Source organism: Castor canadensis, chromosome 2 (assembly GCF_047511655.1).
Source record: "Castor canadensis chromosome 2, mCasCan1.hap1v2, whole genome shotgun sequence".
NCBI lineage: Eukaryota > Metazoa > Chordata > Mammalia > Rodentia > Castoridae > Castor > Castor canadensis.
In genome coordinates this window covers 94024024-94043511 of record NC_133387.1, presented here as the reverse complement: position 1 = coordinate 94043511, position 19488 = coordinate 94024024, and the positions used below count along the sequence as shown (strand labels likewise).

At 38.3% G+C, this 19488-nt stretch overlaps 1 protein-coding gene across 6 annotated transcripts in view; it reads right to left on the bottom strand.

Annotated features, from left to right (window-relative positions):
• The window catches only part of Dpy19l2 (dpy-19 like 2), a 139526-nt gene extending 120342 nt beyond the window's left edge, over positions 1 to 19184 (bottom strand). For all 6 annotated transcript variants that reach the window (XM_074065303.1, XM_074065298.1, XM_074065300.1 and 3 more), the window contains exons 1-4: positions 18654 to 19184; positions 12972 to 12996; positions 11693 to 11780; positions 10002 to 10143 (exon numbers count right to left, since the gene is read on the bottom strand). In XM_074065303.1, the coding sequence (XP_073921404.1) occupies positions 10002 to 10143; positions 11693 to 11780; positions 12972 to 12996; positions 18654 to 19143 (745 nt within the window). In that variant the 5' untranslated portion in view covers positions 19144 to 19184. The remainder of the gene's footprint in view (positions 1 to 10001; positions 10144 to 11692; positions 11781 to 12971; positions 12997 to 18653) is intronic.
• Between the last annotated feature and the right edge of the window lie 304 nt (positions 19185 to 19488).

Below are 19488 nucleotides of genomic sequence, written 5' to 3'. Positions count from 1 at the left end.
CAAAAATACACCAGAACAACCTGTTTGTCCTTCACAGTGCTATCAAGATTTAAAAACATATTTACTATATTATTATAATTGTCTTTTAATAACATCAAAGAAATCAATAATGTGCTTATTTAAAATAACCAGTGTTGAATAAGTAAAAAGAAAACAATAAAATCTCTAAGACTATACTGTTGGAAACTAGTGGAACAAGAAATACAGGTTTTATTATATAATCAAGACAGCCCAAACCCACAAAACTAAAAGTAGTAACTATCAAGTGGAAGATATAGGGCTAGCATAAGTTAAACCTTCGTCTTACAAATGCAGAGGAAGTCAACATTAACTGAGGTTGAAAACACATGAAATGGGTTTCTTGTCTCTTTGACTTTTGTACTTATACTAGAGTTACAGAGATAAACTTTGGAGCAAATAAGAACAGAAGAGTAATATGATATATTTGATCTATTGTAAGAACTTGTGTAAATGCCACAAATGTACCCCCACCCAGCACACCAATAAAAAATAAATTTTAAAAAAGTCATAAACAACAACAAAAAAGCCGAAGAGTAGTGCTGAGGAGTAAGCTGAGATTCAGAGAAAGGTGGTGTAGAAAAATGTTCCTGTCATCTTAGCAGGACTATGCTATATAATTGTTACTATTACAAATTACATTTAAAAATCTATAGAAATCAAAAACATAAAGATCTGGGGAACCTCTAAATATTTGAAAATTAAACAACACAACACAATTCTAAATACCCAATGGATAAAAGAAGAAATCACATGGGAAATCAGAAAATAATTTATGTGTGTGTGTGTGTGTGTGTGTGTGTGTGCAATACAACTATTTGCTTTAAGAAGATGGAATACATGTGCTTTTGCCTGTTATTCCCTCCAAGTACAACTAAAAATCCTTTGAATTATACATAAAGCAACATAAGAAGACTCTTGAAAGGTAGAGAGAAGAAAGCAGACTAGGAACCCAAATAATAACAGGGTTGTGAGACCCCTGTGATTTTGTCTCATTTTCTCATATTTCGAGTGAAAAAGGTTGGCAATTCAGATGATAAAATATTAGGATGATAGCCCCTGTACTAAAGGAAAGAGAAACAAAGAATGGTTAAATACTGTTTTATCTGGACCCAAGAAGCAATAAGCCAAAAAAGCCTTTGGTTTTTTGGCCAAAATTTGGGTCTGACAAGGACTGGGTCTGTCAACTATTAATTGAACATGTAAATGACAAGAGCCCAGTCACTCAGAGGAGATGGAATATGCCCTCTTTTGGAGACAGAGTCCTGTAGTCCTGTTTCCACTTAAAGGAAAGGAAAAAAAAAAGATTAAAAAGACCCCCAAACCCCTTCTAACTGGGATTTATTCTCCTCTCTTCCCCCTCCCTTATAACCCTGCTGTTCCTCAGCTCAGGTGCCAGAGCCGGCATGCCGCCACCCCAGGCTTCCACCTCTCCATCTCCCCCTTCCCTCCCTACCCGAACCCCCTCCCCACCATGACTCCAAAGGTAGTTAGAACAATGTCATAAAGACATTGAGAATCTACCTTTTCCTCAGTCTGAAGAAGAAAAACCTTATTCCCTCTTTCCTCTCAGGAGGTTCCCCTCGGAGGAGGTGAAATTGGGTTAGTAAATACCCCTTTTACCAGCTCTGAGGTCCAAAATTTTTAAAAGTTTTGACCTCTTCTCGAGGATCCCTTCGGGGGTCTCAGAACAGGTTGATCAATTTCTGGGACCACAGATATATACCTGTGCTGAGTTAATGTCTATCTTGGGAATTCTCTTCTCAGGGGAGGAATGGCTATCTGGGAGTGTGAACACCCCTAGGGACAAAAAGTCTCTTAATCAAGATCCCTGATGGGATAACAGCACCCCAGGGCACTGAGAAAATATAAGAGACTTGAGAGATTTAATAATGAGGGGATAGTCAGGGGGAGGTGGTTAACACAACCATTAGCTTTATAAATTTCCTGGGAAGCCAGAAACTTCATATTTCAAAGAATAAGTTACAATCTGCTGAGACTGAAGTAAAATATCTGGGACATTTAATCAGTAAGGGCCAACAAAGTCTGGGTCCAGAAAGAATAAAAGGAATCACTGGTCTCCCTCTCCCAGGAACAAAACAAGAACTGAGAAAGTTCCTTGGCTTAGTGGGATATTGCCATTTGTGGATAAACTCATATGCCCTTAAAACTAAATCTTTATATCTCAATTGACCCAAGAGGGACCAGATACCCTTCTTTGGACCCCCAAGAAGATAAAACAAGTCAATGAGCTAAAACAAGCCCTTATCACAGCCCCGATGCCAGCCTTGCCCTCTCTTGAACAGCCTTCTCATCTCTTTCTAAATGTGAACCAGGGAGTTGCCCTCGGGGTGCTAACCCAAAAATATTGGGGGGGGGGGTGGCTAACATCAATGTGTGGCCTTCTTATCTAAATTCCTAGATCCTGTCACCTGAGGCTGGCCTGAGTACATTCAGGCAGTAGTAGCTACAGCCCTTCTAACTGAAGAAAATAGAAAAACCACCTTTGGGGTAAACCTAATTATTAGCACTCCCCATCAAGTTAGAACAATCTTAAACCAGAAGGTGGGTAGATGGCTGATGGATTCTAGGATCCTAAAGTGTAAGTCTATCTTGCTAAAAAAGGATGACCTGACTCTAACTACTGACAAGGCCCTAAGTCCAGCCAGCCAGTTTCTTGGAAGGGGAAGCAGGAAGGAGGAGCCCCACACATAAATGTTTAGGTATTATTGAATACCAAATGAAAGTAAGGCCAGACCTTGGAGAAACTCATTTCCAGACTGGGTTCCATTTCTTTGTGGGTGAATCCTCTTGGGTAATTGAGGGAAAAAGACATAATGGGTAGGCCTTGACTATAATAGAATCCGTCTGACTCCATAACAATTTGTCAGCACAGGCTTGCAAATTGTTTGCTCTAAATCAGACTCTTAAAAATCAGCCCACTAAATTAGTCTTAGAAACCAGATTACCTTGGATTAAATGCCTTCCCATAGCACTATTCAGGATAAGGAAGACCCCTCAGAAGGACATTGGCCTCTCCCCTTATGAGGCGATTTCTGGTCTTCCTCACCTTAGCTCTGTTACTGATGTGCCTACCTTTGAAACCAAAGACTGTTTCTTCAAAAATTATATACTTGGATTGTCCTCTACCTTACTTGCTCTTAGGAAAAAGGGGTTGTTAGCACAGGCTCCTCCACCTGACTTTCCTGTTCACCCATACCAGCCTGGCAATTATGTGCTGATCAAGACCTGGAAAGAAAATAAGCTTGAGCCAGCTTGGGAAGGACCCTTCCTGGTCCTGCTGACCAGGGACACAGCTGTCTGGACCGGAGAGCAGGGGTGGAGTCACTACACATGGGTAAAGAAGGTGCCCCTACCCCACCAGAAGGAACAATGGGCTGTGCGCTCATATCCAGGCAACACTAAAGTGACTTTAAAAAGACTATAGTAAAAATATTCTTTCTCTTTCATTTGGGAAATGGTATACTTATTATTAATGTAACTCAAGAGTAATTTTCCCTTAATTATTGAATCCAATGCATGTCAGGTCCTTCCCTGTGGAGACCTTACATCCCAACTTCAACTCCAAGGATACTTCCTTTATATGTGTCCCATCCTGGGCCCCACAGGGAACCCTGGTATCTGTCCAGAGCAGATGGATGTGGGGTGGAACACTGGGTATAAAGGATACACTTCCCCCTTTTATGAAAATCCTAAGAGCTGGACTAGATCTTAGGCACTGGAAAGATTCTGATTTCCACCATACAAAATAATCAACAATCTTTTAACACACTACAGCCAAAATTACAGCTGTTTTGGACACACCCCTCTCCTTCTTGCAAAGTTAAACAGTGTGACCCACTTAGATTGATCATAGAAAGCTCTTGGAGTATGACAAAAGAACCATTCATATTTTGTAAATATGGGTTGAGGGCAGATGTCTCAGGAACAGACCCTTTAAGGTGCCTTGAGCTCCATCTAGCTCCCAAACCCTCTCAGGGGATACTCAGTTCTACCTCTGCTCCAATGTTACCTCCATGTTTATATAAGAGTTGAACTCAGGCAACCACAATAGAAGTCAAGGACCTAAGACAAACTGTGGCTATTGAAATCAGGTACGGGGATGCAAATGCCTGGATGGAATGGATAAATACTCTGTCCACACATCATCAAATAAGAGTGATTGATATGTTTGTACTACTGGAAGACCAGAGTCTCAAGTGGTCCCATTTTCATTAGGATGGTCCTCGGACCCAGATGGAATGTATTGCATGTGGGCTCTGTTTCAGGATGCCAAGACTTGGGAAAACAAATCCCGCTAGATGCTATCACTACTGTTCCCAGAGGTCAGAGGTCCTGCAGGTCAGCCCCTGAAGACTATTAGGCCACCCACCCTAGACATCAATTATACCTCATGTCTCACCAGACAGGGGTACAATTGGCAAATGGAGGAAACCTGACAGGATGCAGTGAAAGCCAGTCCTTCAACAGCCTCACAAACCAGGCCACACTCTCACTGGGCAGAGCTGATGTCTGTTGGTGTGGCGGAGGACCTTTACTTGAGAATCTCCCAGGTAACTGGGCAGGCACCTGTGCTTTGGTGCAGTTGGCAATCCCTTTCACCCTAGCACTTAGATCCCCAGCCCGTGCCACAATATGTATAAAAAAGAGAGCCATAGACACAGACACTGCAGCTAACAGCAGAGGCTCCTTTGATCCTCATGCTTACATTGATGACACTGGGGTTCCTAGAGGGTGCCAAAAGAATTTAAAGCCAGAAACCAAATTGAAGCAGGATTTGAATCAGGACTCTTTTGGTGGTCCACTATAAATAAAAATTTCAATTGGATTAATTGTATTTATTATAACCAACAAAGGTTTGTTAATTATACCAGGGATGCTATTAAAGGAATAGTAGAGCAATTGGGACCAACTAGCCAGATGGCTTGGAAGAACAGGCTAGCATTAGACATGATGTTGCCCAAAAAGGGAGGAGTTTGCATAATGATTGGAGCTTTGTGTTGCATGTATATACCAAATAATACAGCCCCTGATGGAACTGTTACTAAGGCCCTACAGGGATTAACTACGCTATCTAATGAGCTAGCTGAAAACTCAGGTATAAATGATCCTTTCACTGACTTAATGGAAAATGGTTTGGAAGATGGAAGGGCTGGCTGACCTCAATCTTAACCTCCTTGATCGTAGTGGCCAGAGTTTTAATTTTAGTAGGAGGCTGCATAATTCCTTGTGTTCAAGGATTAATACAGTGGCTAAATGAGACAACTCTCACAAAAACAATCACCCCCACCCTACCAAAATAACTTGTTTCTATTAGAAATGCAGGAACATGAGAGTCAATGGCTCCTAAATGAGTTTGAAGAAAAGAATTTAAGTTATAAGGGGGAAATTGTAAGAAAAATGATCTTTTCTATTAAAGTATTTCTCTCTTAGATTACTTAAAAATTCCTCAGATTGCCATCTTAGACAACTTGCATATTTAAAGGGCCCTTGCTGCTTCTTCCAGATTCCTGTACAACTCCAATGCCTGCCAAACTGTATGCCCTAACCCATGTCCCAAGCCTCTTAGCCAATCGGAAAAGATTATAAACATTTGACTTGAACAAATCCCAGGTTAAGGGCAGGTACAACTGCATCAGGGATATAAGGAAGAGCCACTGTTAGCCATTTTGTGCTTGTGTTTGCGCTTAGCTGTAGTGAGCACATGCTTGCACCCTTTTGATCAAAAGAAATTGCCTTGTCAAGATTTTCTGTCTCTTGTGTGTCTGTTTTCAGCCCCGGAGGGTCTTTAATTCCAACAGTAATCAGTCAGGACCTAGGATGGTTTTGAAGTTTGTTGTTGCCATGATTATAATTTAAAGTTCATTGTTGTTGTGATTATCAGAGTTGGAGTTTGTTGTTGCTATGACATTAGGGATTTCAAATTCCTCTAGTGGTGCCTTGTCTTTAGCCTGGTATTGGGTTTTCCCTTTGGAAGATCATCCTAGAAAGAAAGGACTTACCCTCAAAGCTCTCCGACCATGGGCTGGAAGAAAAGCCCATGATAAAGTATTTGCCCACTATGCACAAGGCCCTAGGTGTGATCCCAGTACTGAGAAGAAAACAAAGCAGTTTTTAAAAACCCACTCTTGCCCAATACTATTCCACTCAGATTTTTTTTTTTTTCATTCATAACAAGGCTTGTTAATACAGTGTAGGGGAAGCCAAGAGGTTTTCTGGCCTGTAGAAGTCGCTTTACAAGTATTCTACTCCTCCTCCAGGAATATAGCTGCTTTTTAATTTTCTCCTGCCAGCTCTCTTCTGCCTGCTGCACTGAATACTCACCAACATCCTCAGATTATGGCCTTCCTCCCTGAATATTATGCCTATTTTCTTTTTTTTTAATAAGGGAGGGAGACTGGGAACACGGGTATGGAGTATGAATAGTGCTGCAGCTCCCCTCGCTGGCAGCAGGGGGAAAGCTTTCTCTAGAATTTCGCCAGTCTTTCCAGAGGCAGCCTGCTGACCCTGAGGTCCTAGCTCACCCTGAGCCTTTAGTAGTTCATTAAAGTTTCTACTTTAATCTTCCTACTGGTTTCTATGGCTTGACAGCAAGCAAGTGCTCAGGTACTATTTCTCTCCGCAGACAACTGTTCCTCTCCAAATTTTGTGTTGGTTGTTTGCTCTGTGACCTGTTTTCTGATGGACTGAAAAAAGACATTATTAACTTGCAGTCTGTCCAGATTTCTTCTTGTTCTAGAGATGGCAGTATCATTCTTTCCAGCTTTCTTCATCTCCAAACTGAATCCAGAAGCCTCCAGAAGCTTAATATATACAGAATTAAAAGTTCTTTATATATTAAATTCACTAGTCCTTTTTCTGTGATATATATTACAAATACTTTCTCCCACTTTTCAGCTGTGTTTTGATTTTGCTGATGGGTTTCTAACTCTGTCAGGCTTTGCCTTTCCCATGGAAATCTCTAGCCTAGGCTCTCCCCTCACTCCAGCTTTTGCCTGATCAGACTAGTTTTTCCCTATGGCCCTATGTGACATGTGTGTCCCTTTCTCTGGGAATATGTAAATAAAAATGTCTTTTGATGATCTCTCTGTGCTATTCCACAATAAACTGTATAAACAAGACCTGGGCACAGAACAATTCTATGATTCTATTTATACGAAATTCTAGAAAATGCAAACTCAGCTACAATGGCAGCATACTGGCAGGTCCCTGGGGATGAGATTGGGCAGAGAAGTACAGGAAGGCCAGATTACCAAGAAACAAAGAAAGTCCTGGGATGATGGATAGGATTATTTTCTTGACTGTGGTCATGGTTTTATGGGTGGCATATGTGCCCAAAGTTATCAAATTGTATACTTTATGTATGACTAATTATTCCTCAATAAATGTTTTAAAAATATTTTAAGGTTTATGTATTAGAAAGTAAGAAGTAAAATTGTCTATATTCATGTACAACATCATAGTACATAGGAAAATACAAAGGAATTTACAAAAGTGTTACTAAAACCACTAAGTGGCTTCATCAAGATGAAGATACAAAGTCAATATTCAAAATCAATATATAAAAGCAACAAAAATAGATAAAAGTTTTAAATAATAGCATTTGCAATAGTTTTTAAAAAGTAGTATTTAAGGATAACTATACACTGAAAAATATAAAACATTGATGAGACAAAAACAATTAACTAAAGATTTATACCAATATCATGGATTATAAAATTCAATATTACTAAGATGCCAATTCTTCCCAATACATATCCAAATTTTTTGGAGAAACTGACCAGTTGAATCTAGTATTTATATAAAAGTGCAATTCTGAGAAGGAAAAACAAAGTTGAAGAACTACTTTCTTTCAAAATTTACTAAAAAGCTATAGTAATGGAGAAAGTGTGAGACTGGCAGAAATATATATTCAAATGAATCCACACATAATCTGATCCATCAATTTTCAACAAATGTGCCAAAACAATTCAATGAAGAAAAGATAATTACCACAAAGGAGTACAAAGGAACTTCTTGGCATTAGGAAAATGTTTTGTAATTAGACTAGTGATGGTTATATAGCTTCATATATTTGTCAAAACTTGAAGATTTGCATACTCAAAATGAATGCATTTTATTGCATGTAAGTTATACCTCAAAGCTCATTAAATAAAAAGAAGTCAGAATGAGAACAGATAGGCTCAGCACATAGTACTTAAAATAACTAAACAAAATATGTTAATTATGCTAACAAGTCAATAAGAAAACCACCACTAAATAGATAAAAAGGATTTATACAAGTTATTGATAGAAGAAAAAAATTCAATATCTACTAAACATGATGGTATATTTAACCTTACCTATAATAAAAGAAATACAAAACCAAAAGCATATCATAGTAATGAGAAGACCAAAACTAATACAATCTGATACTCTGAGATCTAATAAGGATATGAGAAGCAAATTCTAATAGCAGTATGAACTGCTACATTTGATGAAAATACCAATTTAGCATTACTTAGTAAAACTAACAAAGAGTACACACTCTAGCAACTGTACTTCTAAGTATATCCTAGAGAAAATATTGCACATATATAGGAAGAATACAAAAATACATATTTTAGAAATGTTTGTAATAGACTGTAAATAATTTAACATGTACATACAGGAAAGTGTATAAATAAAATTTGCAATTATATCATGGTTAAAATTAAAGAAATAAATACACCTACATACATAGACTTCAAAACTATAACATTAAAGAAAAAGTTGTAAAGTGACACATTAGGTATGAGAGCATTTATGTGGATTTAAAAACACATAAAACAATCCTTGATAACATGGATTAGATGAATATGTACATCAAATTTATAACAAGGGGGTCTTGTGTGAAGAAAAGAACAAATTGGACTAGAAGCAGAACAAAGACAATTTTAATAATATTTATAAGTTAGTTATTTTTATATATATGAAGCAAAAATGACAAAATAATAGCATTTATTTATTCTAGATGGTTGATCACACATATGTGACCATTATTCCCTATGTTTCCTTATTTTTGTACAGGTTCAGAAAGATAAAGATCGTATATTTTCTCTCATATGTGGAAGACAGATCCAAAAGATATGTACATGAAAACAAACACAATCATATACAAATTCATGTGTAGGGTATGTTTGTAATAGTGGAACTTGGGGAAAGAAGGAAAGGAAAAAGCAATGATAGAGCATCAATAACACCATAGTACATAACATCGTGAAGGTAGAGGATACAACAATATGTATTGAAAGCTGTTGAAAAATAAGGGGTGGGAAGGAAGAATAATGGAGATCAATGGAAGGGGCTGAAATGACCAAAGAAAAGTATACTCAGAGCAGGGACACATCAAAAAACCCCTTTGAACATAAACTTAGAAATTAATAAGGAAAGACAGAACTGTAAAATAGGTACAGTTGGGGGGGGCATCTTGTGGGAAGGGGGAAGGTGAATGAAGTAGATGAAGGTGAGGGAATATCGTTGTGGACTTCATATATGAAAAAGAACAAAGAAACCTCTTGCAAATGCTTTAAGTGAGGAGGGAGGGGGCTGAAGGAGAGAGATGGTGGGGGTGATCTAACCAATATACAATGTTAAGCCTATTCAGAATTGTCACAATAAATCCCCCCTGTACAACAAATACATCCTAATTAAAAAAAGGAAAAATTTATGAGAGGAACTTTTGATAATGTGCTCAACTATAAGAACATCTTAAATCAGTAAACCTAAAGTCCCCTCCTCTTTTTTCTTTAGCATCATTATGCTTAAATACTGTGTGTATGCTGAGTGTGTGTGTATATGTGTGGCATTGGGGTTTAAACTCAGTCAGGGCTTTGCACTTGCTAGGCAGGAACTCTATCACTTGATTCATACTTCTAGCCCAAACTTACTATTTTTATCTAATAAAAAGAGTAGTCTGAGTATTATTTGCCTCAAAATAGTACTTGCCTCTGGATAAAGATGGAAGCGTTTTACTGTATTAATTACAAGGGGATATTCAGTGTGCCTGTCATTCATAATCATCCACAGTCCTTCCAAAAATGAAGGGGCTTCAACAATGGTCTTGAAGTAGGAAAAATAAAGTCCCTTTAAAAAAAAAGTCACACATTGTCAATGTAAGCAAAACTTTAAAATGGCAATACTCTTTTTAGAACATTTTCTTCTGATAAAAAGGTCACTAAGAAGATTTCATAATTACTCCTTATACTCACATTCTTGGGCCCAAACAACATATATTTTTAGGTTATCACTGTACTGTTACTTCGATTTTCTATAGATTTGAAAATTTTCGACAAAAAAGTTAGAAGGATGGCCATATATTATAAGAAACTTTACTAATAGTGCCTTAAAATATGTAGACAAATACTATTAATTTTACCAAATCTAGTATTTCCCCATTTGCTTGGAGGTTAGCATATACCTTCACAACCCAATGCAACTTTTCATGTAGGAAATCACTTCCTTCCATGCTCTTAAGCAATATCATCCAATGCTCATAAATATCAGGAGAATATGGGTGATTGTAAACACCCATGCTTTCAACTTCTTTCACAGCTCTATCTGCTGTCTGCACAAAGTGAAAGCTAAATGTCAACTGACGTTTGATGCTCACTAATGCAGGTACTGAGAAGGGGACTGTCCTCCTATAATGACCAGCACATGAAGTAATGCCCTTCTTAGGGGAGTAAGAATATTGTCAATTTTAAATTAAACTCAAGGATTTTTAGAAGCTGGGCTGTTTCAAATCACTTTCCTCATCAATTTGCTTCTTTCAAGTAAAATAGAAAATAAAGGACTGAATTGTTTATAGAAGCAAATTCAGAGCCACATTGTTTATAATGCACTCTCTAAAAAAAATCAGGAACCATCTGCAACTCTACATCCACTCCTCTTTCACCCAACTGCTTTATTTTTATAGACTAAGCAACACTAGTAGCTTCTAAATTGAAGACGTTTTAGCTGGTGTCTGATGGAGCATTTTCTCATAGCCTTCAATGACAAAATGAGTTCATAGAAGGACTTTCCTTTCAGCTTCTAAGGGCAAGGCGATACAACAACTAAGAGATATTGAATATGCAAAAGCCTATATTTAGGGGAATAGAAATACATAAGTTCTTATTAATAAAAGCTATCGTTTAATGCCAAGTACTAAGCAATATGCTTCCATTCATTATCTACCTTCATTTTCAGTAAAACCTTGTAATGTTGCCATTTTTTCTATTTATTGGATAAGATGACAGAGATTCAAAAAGATAACTGACTAGCCTTCAGACAATGAAGCACAGAACTTCTATCCGAATCTGGTGATCTGTCACCGAAGTCCAGATTGCCATAGCTGGACTAATTTTATCATTAAATAAATCCTTATCTGCCGTCATTGGAAATAATACCTTTAAGTATTCAAATGCCACACAAAGGTTAACCTACACAATTCTTTAAAGCTTTATAAGGGTTATAGGGATGAAAATCAAAAAGTAGTAGCCTGTGGTAGGGGTGGCTGGTATTCTGGTAAATTCAGAGACAGGAAGTAAAAACAATGCCATTCACTAAAAATTCACATCAGTTCCTATTAAATTTCTACATTATAGACTTAACTATTCTTAGACCACAAATTAAACCATTAAAGAAACCTAACCATTTCAGTGCGAAAAGTCATTTCCCGTTCCAAAGATGAGAGGTGAGAAAAATGACGGTCATTTTCAAAAAGTGTTATTAAATGTATCCTAGGAAAAAAATGAAATACCACATTATAATAAGAACAGGTTTCAAACCAGTACCAAAACAATTTAAGGTTTACATAAGCAGAGTCAGAAAACCATAAAAAGGAAAATACTAATTGTACAATAAATATTGAAGTAATGTTATAACTTATTAACTTTTATGTTTGGGGCATTTATAATTCAATGTAGCATACATCTCAAATTCCCTAAATCCATTCTTAAACTTATATTTATGTATCTAAAATTCCTATGGTTCTCTTCATCTTTCCTTCTACCCCAGACCTCTAAATCAGAACACAAGCTGTTTTGTTTCTTTTTTTAAGTTTAACAAGTTATTCAAATATAACAGTTTTGGGAAACAGCTCTGTTAACTGTTGAAAAGCACTAGAATATAATTTTAAGTAAAATTACTTAAGATTAAATATGTTTAAAAATAAGTATAATGTCATAGGAAGTATCAACTTATGTACCAAATATGGGGCAGATCCTCTATTTCCCAAGAGTAGAAACCCTTGAGCTCAGGTAGAAATGAAAATATTCCAGAGGAAAAGCACTATTATTTTATATATGATTTTTACAAAGAGATTACTTCTTTTGTAAGTAAAGTACCTATGACTGCACAGAAAGGTTCAGAGGCATTAAAGTATGCTTCATTACTGCAAAGAGAATCTTTTTTTGTGTGTGACAAGGTCTCACTATGCAACCCAGGCAACAATTCTCCTGCTTCAGTCTCCCACCTTCTGAGTGCTGAGATTACAGAGGTGTCTCACCTCAAAAACAATCTTTATTTTTCATTTTTATCTGCTTTCCAATTGTAGGTATTAACATAATATTCTCTCTAAACTTATATCACTACAGCATAAAAATACCATAAAATAGACATGTTTCAGATTAAATAAACTGCAAAACTCACTAAGAAGACTAGATATTTAAGGAAATGCCATAGTGAATTCTTTGGTAAGGTAAAAATATTTTAACCCATAAGTTACTATTTCCCCCAATGCATCTATTTTGTAAATGCTGCTTTACACACAAAGTTTGCAAAAAAAGAAAAAGTAATACATGTGTGTGAACTGGTGCACATGTAGATGTTCTACACACAGAGCCAGAAATTTTTGTCTCGTTGCATGCAAACAGTGATAACAAATTTTAATCCAATTTTTAATGTATTTCCAACTGAAACTAAGTCCTTACCAGTGCAAAATTCCTACAAAGGCAGCTGGAAAAAGAGAAAAAGAAACAGTTATTAAAAGCTGCTTTATTATAAAATACCTGTAAAACAAGCATATCAAATGCACTCATTACATATTTAGGGATAGCACACAAAGCCAAATGAGCAGCTATTCAGGTCAAAACCAGCACAAGAAAAACTCTGGAACAAAAAGCAAATCATGAACAATGCTGAACTCTTCAGAACTTGACACTTGAGCAAAGGGAGAGGCTTGAAAGGTTTACACATTACCTTGTAGATAATTTGTACGAAATGGATCACCTTGACCTTTCTGTAATTTTTCAGCATTCTGTTTCTTATTCTCTATTCCTTCATATACAATTTTAAAAAGAAGCAACTCTATACACATTGCTCCACTAGATTCTTTCAGAAGACTAACAAAAAAGGAGCTACCATACAACACTGTCCCTTGTGCTCATCAGAAGATGATTAAATGCAGAGCGTCACTCCTTGGCAGCACATCTGCAAGCTTCACTGTGTAATGCAAATCTTGATGAATTGTTAGTTCTTTGCAAGCTTCTGGATGTAGGCACTCCTAGATGGCACAGGACATGCACCATGCATGAGGCTTTTCTGCACTTTACCAGGGGTCTGTGAGACAGGTGCAATAGTGACACACTCTGGGGATGGGGCTTTTTGAAGAGATGTAAGCATAATTTGCTCTATGATGACTGAAAAGTTGCATGCATTCAAGGATACCATGTTGCTGGGGAGAAGGGATGGGGCTAGAACAAGTTCAAACTCCACTGTTCTTAGAGAGGTTCCATAGCTCCTCTTGAATTAATGCTCTTCAGAATTTGGTCAATTTCCAGTTGTGAAAAAGTTGATTTTGGTATTTTCCAAGTATCAACCTTATTTGTCACGGAAGAGTGAATTTACTTCACTGTTTCAGAAGTCCGCCTTCCCTCCAAGATTTTGTAATGGTATTTCTTTTTTAAAAAAGTATATTAGGATATATTTGTTGTACAGGGTGGATTCATTGTGACAATTCCAAATAGGCTTACATTATATACTCATTAGATCACCCCCACCATCCCTCAACTCCCTCCTGCCTCACTTAAAGCAATTGCAAGAGGATTCACTGTTCTGTTTCATATATGTACATGAAATCCATCAACCATATTCCCTCACCTTCATCTTTGTTCACCTTCCCCCTCCCACAAGTATCTATTTTATAGTTCTGCCTTTCATTATTAATTTCTAAGTCGATGTTCAAAGGGTTTCTCACTGTATCCCCACTCTGAGTACACTTTACTTTGGTCCATTCAACCCCTTCCATTACTCTCCCTTATCCCTTTCCTCCCACCCCTCATTTTTCAACAGCTTTCAATACATATCCTTATATCCTCTACCTTCACAGATAACATGTTTTATGATATTGTTGAGGCTCTATCATTCCCTTTTCCTTTCCCTCCTTCCCCCAGTTCCATAGAGTAGTTCCACTATTACAAACATGTTCTACATATATATATTTGTAAATCATATTTGTTTTAGTGTATATGCTTTTCTTTTGGATCTTTCAGAACCTGACTTACTTCATGTAACATGAAGTCCTCCAATTGCATCCATTTACCTTCAAACTAATGGTTTCATTCTTTCTTATGGCTGAGTAAAACTCCATTGTGTGTATATACCACATTTTTTTTTGATCCATTCATTAGTTGTAGGGCATCTGAGTTGTTTTCATAGCTTGGTTATTGTGAACAGTGCTTCGATAAACATCAGTGTGCAAGTGTCTCCTAAATTTGCATTCCCTCCAACAGTGTATAAGGGTTCCTGTTTCACCACATCCTCAGCATTATTTCTTGTTGTTTTTGCTCTTGAATATGGCCATTCTAACTGGGTCCTTAGTTTAGCTTTGCATGTCTTTTATACCCAGAGATGTTGAACACTTCTTCATGTATTCATCGGCATTTGTACCTCTTCCTTTGAAAATTTCCTATTCAATTCATGTGCCCATTTCTTCACTGGGATGTTGATTGTTAGGGGACTGAGTTTTTTGAGTTCCCTATAGATTATGGATATTAGTTCCTTATTGGATGAATAGCTGGCAAAGATTTTCTTCCATTCTGTGGGCAGTCTCTTAAGTCTAGTGACTGTTTCTTTTGCTGTGCAGAACCTTTTAAGTTTAATGCAGTCCCATTTGTTCATTCTTTTGCTTAGGTGCTAAGCCTTTTGAGTTCTATTCAGGAATCTGTTTCCTATGCCTATCTATTCTGTGTATTTCCTACTCCTTCCTGTAGTTGTTTCAAAATTTCATGCCTTATATTAAAGTCTTTGATCCACTTTGAGCTGTACTCTTTGGTACAGAGTGAGATCTAGTTTCAGTTTTCTACATGTGGAGATCCAGTTTCCCCAGCAACATTTGTTGAAGAGGCTGTCTTTTGTCCATCATGTGCGTTGGACTTCTTTGTCAAAAAATCAGTTGGCTGTAGCTGTGTGGGTTTATGTTTGGGTTTTCTATTCTAATCTATTGGTCTGTTTTTGTGCCAATACCATGCTGTTTTTATTTTTATGGCTCTGTAGTGCAGTTTGAAGTCAGGAATTGTGATACCTCAAGCATTGGACTTTTTGCTCAGAATTGCTTTGCCTATTACACGTCTTTTGTATTTCCATATGAATTTTAGGATTGATTTTTTTTCTATCTCTGTGAAGAATGTCATTGGGATCTTGATAGGAATTGCACTGAACATGTAAAAAAAATCACTTTTAGCAGTATAGCCATTTTCATAATGTTGATTCTGCCAATCCATGAGCATGGGACATCTTTCTGTATGGTATTTCTTATGGTCGTCGCAAACATACTTGGCAAGTCATCTTATAAACCACCATTAACCTCTTTAAAAATTCAAAAATTACTCGGCTTGACTGACAAAATAAATGCAAATTAATTCAATAAATAAATTTTAAACTGCAATGTTGAAATTTTCAATCCTTCTCTCCAGCTTTTTGCCTATATTACTTAGCACATACGGTGGGCTCATTTAAATACTTCTCTTGGACTTACTGTGTTATACTAGGATGGACAAACTGTAGTCCATGGTCTGCTTTCTTGCTTTCCACAAGCGAAACACAGTTATTGTTTTTAGAGGATTAAAAAAGGATTTTAAAAGCTTTAAAAGGTTTTCTACAATAAAAAAGAAAACGGGGATGAAGATGCAACAGAGACTGTCTTTGGCCTGAAAAGCATTTGCTCACTGGCTCTTTACAGAAAAGAATACTGTTTACTACATATAAACCACTCTGAAATGAAACTTTATAACCCTCTCTCTCAACTTGAAAGAAATACCCCTCTAATAGGGCTTCATTAACACCTGGAGACTGGCTTATTCAACTATATTTATATCCTATGTTCTTATATTCTTATTCTCCTGAAAATCAAATATATAGACAAAAATGTTTAAAATGGTATTTAAGGAAATGGAAAAGATGAAGTATGCTTCTAATCCACCTACCTTTTCAAACACCTGCCTCTCCTACTCCTCCTCTCACCCTATACCCCTCCTCCCAAATGATATGGTGTAATTATGTCAACATATCCAATATATGAAAGCCCTTACAGTTGTGATGAAAAGCACATCCCCTGGGCTCTCACATCCTGTCTCTATCAGTGTCACTTCTAAAGGTGGCACAGCCTTACACTTTACTGAAACAAAGACCAATGAAGCACTCCCAACTTCTTTTACATCTAAATCAACATTTCTTTATATAGTAATCCTTGCTTTTCTATTTTCTACCACCTCAGAAGAAGATCTTTCTACATTTAGATTCTCAAGTTTGTGCTTTTAATTCCCTCTTCCCAAATACTCTAAGATTTTGCTTTATAGATTCTTCCCTTTCTTGTATCCTCCATCTCCCCCTCTCTCATTCATCCTTCCTTTCAATTCTCTAATTCCACTAGAACTTATGACCCGCCCCTCAAACTGTGATCTACTACCCACTACCCTTTTGCCTCTCAGTGTCTCCCATTCAATGACAAGATTCTTGGTCAATGTCTTTCTTCAAAGTTCCCATAACTATTTTAAGTGACCAATAACATTTTAGTTATCAAAATCAGTGGCCTTCAATTCTTATGCTTTTAAGTCTTCCAGTAGCATTTGATCAGATTCTTGGATTTTTTTCCCCTCTCTAGTGTTCTGTCAACACCAATTGAACTCTCCCAGCTCTATTTTTCTAAGGATTTTCTTTTTATACATTTATCTCATTTTTCCTTTTTCCTCTCATTTCTTAAAACTAAGTTTAAAATTTTTGCCCAGGTGTCTTTATTTTGCTCCCCCATCTTTACATTGGTATCATCTGGAAATCTCACTTGATCTTAAAGTTTCAACTATCATTTCTACACAGTTAATTCCCAAATCCATAATCTTCATCCCTGAACTAACTTTCTCTCTTCTCTTCTACCTCACACTGGCAATCTGTTTCATCAACTTTCACCTCTGATCTTTCCTCTCCATTCCTATCATTGATATCCTTTAGACCATTACAGTGTGGATTATAGTAATAGTTTTCCAACTAATCTTTCTGCTTCCTTTTTCAGTCCTTTACTAATCCATGATATATACTGCTGCTGAGTTAATTTCTCTGAAGCGCATTTCTAATCAAGTTACTCTTCAACTTAAAAAATCCTTTCAGCCTTAGATCCTTTCACAACATGATGTCTCATTTCCATGACTTTGATCCTGCTGTTCTATCAGCCTCTAATACTTGTTCTCATCACCACACTTACAAGCAGTATACTTTAGTCACAATTCAAATTAACCCCTTCCTAAAAGTCGTCCCTCATCTTGTTCCCATCCCCTCATCCCCTAAAACATGAATACTCCCTCTTCTGAGCTCCCATACACTTAATACAACCACTCATTAGTTCACTGGCGTGTGTCAGATGGTGCAAATATGCCAGATGTCAGTGCTCTGGAACTTGGATTTTGGAAAATGGCTGATTTCCAAGCCAGTGTTGATTTGGGGATGTGGAATGTGTCTGTTGGCACAATTAGGCAGATGATAAAATCTAAGTGTGAAATTCAATTATTCCTCAAGTATAGGTATTGTTAACACGGGTGGAGATTTATACTTTGACATACACAGTCAGCTAGCATATGTTGGAAAGAAACTACAATAAACTGCATTGAGATATATATATATATATATATCAGTTTACATCAGTAACCAATGTGACCAAGGACTAAGCCAAAAATTGATTTTACTGAGACAAAAACAGCATTTAAGGTACCTCTTAAGCTACAGAAAAATGAGGGGGTGTAAAAAGAGCAAGAAAACCTTTCAAGTGCTTTCATAAGAAAGGCTCCCCAATCTTAGACATCGAAATTCCACACCAAGATAGAAGTAAATGGGTATCAAAACTAGGTACTATATTGTCTACTTTGACCCTACTTCCAAAATTAAGGATCTCGACTCATTTTTTAAAAGATACCAACTTAAAAAACTTTCATCTTGTTTTGCTTAAAATGCACAGAAACATAGTGTCTGTCCTAGAGCTAGCACTGTGGTAAGTGGCTGCAAAATATGTTTACACTAGAACTAAAACTGAGAATTCCTGCAAGCAAGCGACTGGATGTCATCCTGACTGCTCCCTGCACGCCCCCAACCCCTGTGGCAGAGAGGGTTCGGCCCGCCCCTGGGCTCACCTATGCCAAGGGTGGTCTTGCTGGAGAAGCGGTGCACCTGCAGCCCCTGCATCTTCTCGCGGAGCTGCTCCAGGATACAGTGCAGAAACTGGAAGCGGCCGACGAGGAGGCTGCGGGCGACCGCTTCGAGCTGCAGGCAGTTCTGCGCGTTCAGGCTCCGGATCCTGCGTGGCGAGAAGTCCCGGGCGCCTCCAGGCAGATTCCTGCCGCCCATGAGAAAAGACTGCCCAGGCGGTCCAGACTTCTCCATCTGGGCCGGTGGTTCCAACTCCATCTCTGGCTCTCCGGCTCCGGTGGCCCGGCGTCGCCGCTTCGACGGCGCGGCGCGGGCAGACTGCGGCGACTCAGGGCCGGCTTCCGTGAGCTTGTGCCTCGCTCGCCCGACCATCTTCTCATAATCTGTGCTCGGGTGGATGGAGCTGGGGACTCTCCGGTGCGGGCCCAGCCGACTCCGGCGAGCTTCCGAGGTGCCTGGCTCGCCTTGCAACATCAACGACTCATTCCCGCCGCCGTTGCGGGCGGCCTGGTCGTCATGGCGACCGCGATGCTTGGAGCAGGGCGTGCGTCCCAGGGTGCCTTGCGGCGTGCGTGCGTGCGTACGTGCGCAGTGCTGGCGCGGCCCCTGCCGGCTACCCCAAGTGTGTCTAGGAGCTCCCCTCGCAGAGCGTCCCCGCGGCTTTCCATGGAGGACCCGATCCACTCTGGAAGCCACACCAGCTGTTTCTACAGAGTTTCTCATGTTTCTCAGTCCTGGAAGGGTCGGGCTCCGTGCAGCCAACACCTTGCTATGCCAGATCCCAAGTGTCCTCAGTTATTACACAGTCCTAGAGAGGCC